This window comes from Gopherus evgoodei, chromosome 23, assembly GCF_007399415.2.
Source record: "Gopherus evgoodei ecotype Sinaloan lineage chromosome 23, rGopEvg1_v1.p, whole genome shotgun sequence".
Lineage (NCBI taxonomy): Eukaryota > Metazoa > Chordata > Testudines > Testudinidae > Gopherus > Gopherus evgoodei.
In genome coordinates this window covers 6,934,364-6,943,275 of record NC_044344.1, presented here as the reverse complement: position 1 = coordinate 6,943,275, position 8,912 = coordinate 6,934,364, and the positions used below count along the sequence as shown (strand labels likewise).

Below are 8,912 nucleotides of genomic sequence, written 5' to 3'. Positions count from 1 at the left end.
TCAATACTGTGTTATGGGGGTGAGGGAAGGGGGAGGAAATCACTGGCTGGAAACAATGTTTGACAGGTTTAATTGGATGCTTCTTCGCAGTTGAGCTGTGGAGTCAAATTGACTCTCAATACTGTGGCTGGTTGTGCTGTGTGTGATTTCAGAGCAGTGAGACCCAACGTATCATTTCCTGGCTCAAAGGAGGGAGCTGTCCCTTCTGATGAGCATGAAATGGATGGCAGAAAGAGGGATAAAATGACACTTGGCAGTGAAGATGAAGCCCAAATTTCTGACTTCCTCAGGGTCAGAGGATCTGGCAGCCTTCCTGAGCAGAGCACCCATTGGAATAAGTGTGTGTTTTTGTGTGCAAAAGGAATGCTGCAAACATAAGGGAAAAGGAGAGCACCTCTCGAAATAAGTGTGTGTGTGTTATCAGAAGCCTTTACAAAGGCATACACAGTATGCCTTGAGGTTTGAGTGATAGAGAGAGGGAATAAATGACAGGACGACAGGGGAGCACAGAGCATTCCTCCCTCTCCTGTACAAAGCCCACCTCCTCAGAGATTACCCTAGAATCATTGGGTACTTCTTTAGGTCATAAGAGTAGCTGCTCATTGATTGGACTAGGGAAGGTAAATTCCTTTGAGAAATCTGGGTAAATAGAGGCAACAGAGCTCAGATTTGCAGACAGGTAAAAGGCGACTCAAGGACTTTGACAAGACAGAGGAAGAATAGAAAGAAACAGGCATTGAATTAGAGAATTGATGTCTTATTAAACTGATGAGCATAGCTCTGACTCTTATCAACTTACAGTGCAGCTATAAAAGACAGAAATAAACAAAAAAGAGTGAGGAAAAAAAACCAAGATCTCGCATCTAAACTCCTTCAGCAGAACGTGAAAGAGCCCCAACCTTCTCACTGAGCTCTTTAAAACCCAACTATTTAAACATTTGCCAGTAGAGGTTTAGACGAGGATCGTTGTCAAGAGCTATGGAAAGCTTATAGCTTTTTCCTGCTGGTTTTCTTTGTTTACAGATTTTCTGTTTTGAAGATGTGCCCAGTTTGGAGGAAGACTCTGGGACGGCCCCATCTCTGAAGGTAAATGGCTTATTCTTCCTTTCTTTGTGGATTTTTGAAGACTGGGAGGGTGTTTTAAAGCCATTTATGGCTTGGGGAATTTATTCTCTTCAGTATCTTAGCACAGTCTGATTTAACTTTATAGTCTCCTGCAAAGGAGGACCACTAAGAGCTAGTAGTGATGCTTTGCACTGATGTAGGATTTGCTCTCATCATAGTCCTTTCCAAACAACAATACTCACAACACCACAGGAAGGTGTGGTAGGTAGAGAGGTATTTATTATCTCCACTTTACAATCGAAAACTGAGACCTAGACAGATTAAGTGACTTCACCTCAAGCTTCTCTGGTTAAAAAGGAAAAGTGTGTACATATTTTTAAAGGAATGATTTCTAAGAAGTGAAAAACATCCATCAGTAATCCCGCTGGTGCTAGACACCACAGCAATGGGTACATTAGAAATAAGGTACTTTGAAGGGTTACTACATATGGTACTTTTCTAGACAGCGTTATCTGCTTTGAAGTGCAGTTGCATACAGAAAAGGGGATACGTTAAATATAGCACCTTCTTCAAGTCCTATCTGCTCAGATCTCTATCACTAGTAAGTGTTAGCCAATGCAGCTAAGGGACAGGAAGCTAAAATATATTCTGCCCCATGTATCAGCAGCTAAATTGTCATGCAAGCTTCCATTGAGTACTGCAATCTTTTCTACTGGCAATAAAGGGAAAAAATAACAACCATACTTAGCTTGTACACAGTGCTTTTCATCTGTAGTTCTCAAAGCACTTTACAGAAGAAGGTAATGATATTCATCTCTACTTCACATGTGGGGAAATTGAGTCACAGAGCAAGGCCATGATGTGCCAGAGGTCATATAGCAAGTCAGTGGCAGAACTGAGAACAGAATGCAGGAATCCTGACTCTCAGTCTAATGCCCTTACCACTGGACCACAGTACTATCCCAGTATGGTTTGGAGTTTCAGATCTCATGGAGAGTTGGCAGGCCTGGCAGTCTGAAAACTCCTCTTATGATTTGTAAGCTATAAGCAAAGTTGACAGGAAAATCGTTGAAAGCACAAGGTGGAACCCTGTAACGTCTTAATGATACATAGGAAGTGCCAGACTGGATCAGATAAGTTCGTTGTCCTGTCCCTGGCAGTGGCCAGTACCAGCTGCTTCAGAGGAAAATGCAAGAACCCTACAGTAGGTATGGGATAATCTGTCCATCAGAACATTTTTCTTCTGACTCCCATCCATTAGAGGTTGGCTCATGCCCTGAAGCAGGAAGGCTCATGGATCTTCAAAAATTCTGTGATTTTTCAATTTGAAACATTCTTTTTACTAACAGCACAGCATATTAAACAGGAACTAACTCCTACCCTTTATAAGAGTTCCAGCCTTCCAGGACATGAGGTCAGAGTTAAAAAAAATCCACATTTGTGACATATATTAATACATCTGAGAATCTTTACATTACATGTGGCAGAAATCACTTATAGGCTATATCTCAGTAATAAGGAACAAAAGAAAAAGTGAAATTGTGAGTTTGTTTAAAACCAAACACTGAAACACACTCGTCCCCCACAGTGCACACACTGAGCCCGATTCTCTATTGCAATGGAGAACTGGGCCCCCACACACTGGGGTTTGTTTTACCTCTTCATTTGCAAAGTATATACAGCAAGGCTCCTGCTTTGCCTCCTGAGGTTTTACAAGAGCCATGATGAAAATCACTCTTTGCCGTTGCGTGTTGTATTATCATTAATGTTCAGTAGTGGTTAAAATGACCTGAGCTCTGAGTGGAAATTTCATAACCTGGACTATCCAGCTACAGGGATTGGATCTCCCGGAGTCATTTCAATGGAGGGATGAACTGAGGCAATGGCCCAAGCTAAGTAGCACTATGGCAATTAATGTCAAGCTGTGTTATTGAACTCCTATCAACTCTCTGTAGATATCAGTATCTGCATGTGTAGGAAGCTAACGAGTAGCATGACCAATTTGGCATCCTTTAACTATTTCACCCTCAAGGCTCCAAGCTGCTGCTTGAAGGGAAGTTTTCACTCCCAGACTCTCAGCTCGTTCATTACTAACAACGGGGATGGGATTTCAGCTTCTGTCTTTGGCTCTCCCTTTTGCTTTCTAGGATGAAGGCTTGCAGAGCGGCTCACTCCAGCGCTTTGCACAGCTGATGAAAAGGGGGAAATTCCAGCAGTTCTACGGCCTGATGGGAAAACGGGCTAGTGGTAAGTTCAGTGTTTATCAGAAATAAAAGCAACAGGCGTCCACCCTTGCTTATTATATCAGACCAATGCATGCAAATTGCCACTGAATGCAAGGACCTAGTACTTTCCCTTGTTCAACAAGAGAAATGTTGGGCTTTTCTTTTGGTGAAGGGGAGGTCAGCTGCTTTCATACTGCAGCCCTAACGGACTTCTATTTTCCCCTCACTTCTGTGATCCTTTGTGACAACCACTATTGTTCTGCCTGAAGAGATTTCATTCAGAATTTATCAGTGGCACCCTGATAATCAAAGGGTCAATATTTTCACAATACCACTTTTCAGAGGAGCCAAAGGTTACCAACATTATCCCCATTTTAGAGATGGGGAAACTGAGGCTCAGAGAGGCAAGTGACTTGACTAAGGTTACAGAGTGAGTTAGTAGCAGAGCTAGAAGCAGAACTTAGGTCACTCTTCTCCCACTCCCATGCTCAAACCACTAGACCAAATGGCCTGAGGAACAAGCTCAGAGTCCTTCCTACACAGCAAAACTAGTCCCTGCTCGTCTCCACTGCACAAGAATGAGACTAGATCTGAGCACCTGGCAACACAGTATTAATTCGCCACCTCTTCCTCTCCTACATTAAATAGCCACCCAAGAGGGAATCTCATTGCAATTATAGCACATGACCTTGTACATCTCTCTAGAATGTGGGCAGCGTAATAAGCAAAATGCATATCTGATGTTACACAGATCACTTGGAGAGATACAGGGGAAAAAGAACGAGGTGTTCACAGCCCAACCTTCATTTCTCTCTTTCTTTTTAAAAAGGGGGTGCCACATACTTCACCAGAGGAGCATAAGAGTGGAGTGTTTCTTTTACCCTCATCTTTCTGTTTGTAAAGGCAGTGATGCACATTCACCCCTACCCACAGCCCAGGGCGTAGACACAATAATTTTGCTTAGGTCCCCTGCCTCTGTGTCCCTAAAAATGATAGATGAGCTTTTCCACCACCAAATCCTAACGGAGTCTAAGTGGGTCCTTGATCTGTTGCTAAGGGGAGGAAAAATGTTACTAATGAGATTGCTGTAACATGCTGATGTGCTCCAATCTGTATGAAAGGAGAGATGAGCACAAAAACCATCTTGAAACGTACTCATGCTGCTTACTCCCCCGCCCCCCATAAAGGCAGATAAATACCATTCCTATTTTACAGCTACAGAAACTAAGGCAGGAGGTGAAGTGACTTGTCCATGGCCACTGGAGGAGTCAGTGGGATTAGGAGTTGGGTGGCCCTGGGTCTCAGTTTCATACTCACACCCTCAGAATACCCCTCTCTTTCCAAACAATGAGGGGCAGGGGAACGCTTCAATCCTCCATCCTGCCCTCAAAGGATTCTTATTTGCACAGGTCAACACTCAATACCTAGTTCTGGGCTTTCCTGGAGTCAGGTCGATCCAGACAGACTAACTTTGTCCGAGCTTTTTTTTTTTTTTTTTTCTTCCTAGCTTTAAACCACAAAAATTTTTTGAACCAAAGTCCCTTCTTAGGAACAATACTGTCCTCTCCGCTCAGCTCCAGAGTAGCTCTGGGCCTGTGGCAGAGGAAGAGACACTCTTCACACTTCTAGAGTATGGCCATTCAGCAATAGACAGTGGTTCACAGTAGTATAACAGGGGAATCTGTGACAAAACCAGAGTAAGGGCTTGGCTACATCCTGTCTGGGTATTGCTTTAGCTAATATCGGTTTGAAATCCATATAAATTATACAACCCTCCCCTAGTGTGGATGCAATAATGCCAGCATAAAGAAGCCTTTTATCAGTAAACTGCAGCCAGCCCAGGGGTTTACTGCTTGAAACTATTTGGTAGAAAAATAGTTTTACTGGTACAAAAAACTGTGTGTAAACCAGGCCTAAGGAGGCTGAAATGACCAATTACCATGTCCACTGTTGACATACTATAGGTATGGGTCTCCTTCTACTTTTCCTGCCTGTAATAGGTTGCGTTTCACTTTTACACGTCTCCTTGCAACCTCTGCATCTCTTTTCCCACGCTAGGGCACCAAGGAGAGACGTTCATAGGACTCATGGGACGAAGATCCTCCAGTGAGGTGGGTGAGCTCCCATGCCTGACGCTCCTTAGATCAGTCTCTCTCCCCTGTCCAGCTATTCTGACAGGGAGCTCTCAGCTCATTATTCACCTGTTCCTCCTCCTCCACCCACTTATTTATAGGATCCTCTATAGCTGCTGGAGTTTGCAAGAACTTTGCTTGATGCAGACAGACCCTCATTGGTTCAAGTCTCTCTGGTGGCATTTGTGTGTGTACAGTTGTGTCTTAGTCATGCAGCACAGGGTTTTTATCACCACCTCCACCCAATCCTTTCACTAAGGAACTGCCCTCTTGGCAATTTACCATCATATATACTACATGCTGCTGATTACTACTCCAGCTCCAATTCTTGAGAAGCAGCTGGTATTACTAATTGGGAACTGCCAACTTTCCTACCCAAATTAGTTTGAGCACAATTTAAAAAGAAAGATACTGATTCCCAAATATTGGAGTATGAGGATAGGGCATTTCCCACCTTTACGTCCACACGAGAGCACAGCCTAAGAAGCTAGGGAATAACTACTAGTGCACATGATAGCATGACTTCATCCCCTCTGTGCAAAGTTTTTCCAAGTTGCCGTTTTTCTCTTCCATAGAATACTTTGTAGCTGCAGTTTATGATTTTGAAGGAAGCTAAAACTTACTGGAACCCAAGTCTCTTCTTACACCCGCCCCCCTTGCATATATTTTCTGCTTCAGAATTATTATTTGTACTAGGATAGCACCTAGAGGCCCCAATCAAGATCTGGGCCCCAGTGTGCTAAGTTCTGTGCAGATGCATAGCATGAAACATTCCTTGACACGAAGAGCTTACATTTTCAACAGACAAGATCAACAAGGGGAGGGAGAAATGATCCCCAGTTTGCAGATGGGAAACTGAGCCCCAGAGAGATTGAGTGACCTTGCCCAAGATCATACAGAAGTCCTGTGGCAGAGCCAAGAAAAGAAATCTGGGTTCAGGAGTCCCAGCCTTGTGCCTTAACTGCAAGACTACCGTTCCTATCAGGCCTGAAGGTCTTCTCCACTGCAGAAACTGGATCTCAGACCTGGTCCATAATAAAAAGTTAGGTGGACCCAGCTATGCGAAAAATCCACCCCCTGGGCGACACAGTTAAGCCAGTCTAACACCTGGTGTAGACAGCATTAGGTTACAGAAGAATTTTCTGCCGACCTAGCTACTGGCTCTGAGGGAAGTGGATTACTTACACCAATGGGAGAACTCCCCTCACATTAGCACTGGTACTACATACACTGAAGTGCTTCAGCGTGCCGCTGCAGCGCCTCAACTGTGCTGCTGTAGCATTTCAAGTGTAAGACCGAGCCCTTGCTACTACAGAAACCCATCCAAATAGACTTCCCTCATGCAGATATTTTTCTCTCCTCCTACAGAGTCAACACAGGACTGGGACAACAGCCAGCCACTTCCTGCATGGGAGCCATAGCATGACACTCCATCAGCAACCAACATCTGCTCCTTTCCTTCACAAGCACTAGATTACGATAGCTATGTAGTCTGCTCATCTATTCACACCCCATGAACGGAGTAACACAGTGCTTTCTAGTACCAGATAAGCGCTTTAAGATCTTTTCTTTTACTACTGTCTCCTTTTGTCAAACTGCTATGATGTATAAATGTATTGCTGTTGCAGCGAAGAGTTGGCGCTTTCTTTACATCACATTCGATGAGCAGTGCACAGGGTTAGCACATCCCGTCCTTACTCCTGTAGACAGACAGACATACACACTTTGGTTTCCTCGATAAAGCCTGAAATGTAAGTTCTTAAAAATCAAAAGAGGAAGGAATGCTTATCTAATAATTTTCTTCAGTTTTTTAAAGTTAATACCTGACTGCATGGAGCTAGTGGGGACATAAAAGTTGAATAACTTAAGTACACAACGTATATGGCAAGAAAGCTTTATTTTCTCTCCTTCATCTCCCATTTCAATTCATTATGGAATAAGCATCTATTGTGGGGCAAGCACAAAAAATAACACCTGAAAAGCTTTCAGTCACCTCATTGTGGGGTGGGAATGGAGATTTTTTTGTTCTGTATTTGTACACAGAACAATTGTTCAGCAGCATTATAATGGGATGCATCGCTCTGGTAGGTTAGGCCACAGAGCTCTGTAGTCTAAGGTGCAGAGTGTAATTAGGAGGCTACTGCATTCAGTAAACTTTCACCATTAAGAGTAATGAAGAATTTCCTAGTAATCAAATAGCAGCCTCAGCTCAAAGAGACTACAGTGTGTCTCAGCACCATCTTCCTCTTGAGAGATACATACAGCTGCTCGTTGAGAAAGACACTCCCCTCTACATCCCCACAAACACTGTGCGATCCTCACAGAAACCTTGAGCATCACATTCATATTTCCTCTTGTCCCTGTAGTCTAATAAATAGGCAAGTGATCTACTGGTACAGCTACCAAGATCAATGGTTTCTGCCAAATTCCCACGAGTTGTTTTCTACGGCAAAAGTATCAGACTTCACCAGAGTGAGACATTCCCTTATTTCTAATGTCCAACCCTTCTGCTATAGGAGAAGGGTGGGAATGATGTCAACAGAGGCTATTTAGCAATGTTCTCATCATCAAGGTTTCATATATTCTCCCTGCTGATCAAAGGCTCTTCCTCTTCATGGAGGAACAGAGCAGGTGGTAACACAGGGTAGGTGCACAGGATGCTCATCCCAATCAGAGGGTAAGAGAGGAGAGCAAGAAGAAGGGGAACCCAGGATGAGTTCGCTTCCCACAGTGAATCTCTGGAGAGAGATGGAACCAGAAGCAGTTTGATTAGCTTTCCAATTTAAATCAGACATTGTAGCAAAGGCTCGAAATCTTTAAGGTCTGCCTTGAACTTCAAACTTTTGATCTTCAAAAGACAGAGACTTAGTTCTTCAAAATTCTCCGGGGGGGGGGGGGGGGGGGAGAAGGAAGAAATAGGTCTCATTTCAAAGAGTTTAAGGCCAGAAGGGACTATTGGATCACCCAATCTTACTCTATACCACAGCCCATTATTATCACCAGATACCCCTATATTAAGTCTGAAGACTTCCATTAGACTAAAGCATTTCAGTCCTCAGTGGACTAAACTGTGTGCCACAGGCAGAGAACAGGAGACTAAAAGGTGTCATGATCATGGAAGAACAACTAGGACCATCAGTCCTAGGAAGCTCCTCCCTTCTTTCAACAACTTTGGGTGGCCACTACAGTCAGCTTGGTATGAAGTATGGACGTTGGCAGTACGGTCTTTGTGTAACTCTAGCAGGTACAATAACCCTTTCTCAACAGCACCATCCACCGCAGAAAGCCATTTCTAAACAAAGCTAATACAGGATCTAGGACACCTTTAACGCAGCCAACTTGAAGGCTGCTTCAGTCACTATCCCCATTACAATGACAGCATAAAGGCAGGTTCAAAAGTATCTTACACGTTAGGAACGGAAAAGCAGTCTCACTTGACGGAAGAGTCACCTTAAATCCCCACTGCTCAGGAAAACTAAAAGGAAGGAAT

At 43.6% G+C, this 8,912-nt stretch overlaps 1 protein-coding gene across 1 annotated transcript; it reads left to right on the top strand.

Annotated features, from left to right (window-relative positions):
* The first annotated feature begins 621 nt into the window (after positions 1-621).
* LOC115639000 (protachykinin-like) lies at positions 622-8,836 on the top strand. The gene is given in 5 exon segments (XM_030541235.1): positions 622-1,086; positions 3,213-3,312; positions 4,121-4,153; positions 5,349-5,401; positions 6,791-8,836. Coding segments are annotated over 5 exon segments (399 nt in total). The 5' UTR covers positions 622-978; the 3' UTR covers positions 6,896-8,836.
* Positions 8,837-8,912: the final 76 nt, after the last annotated feature.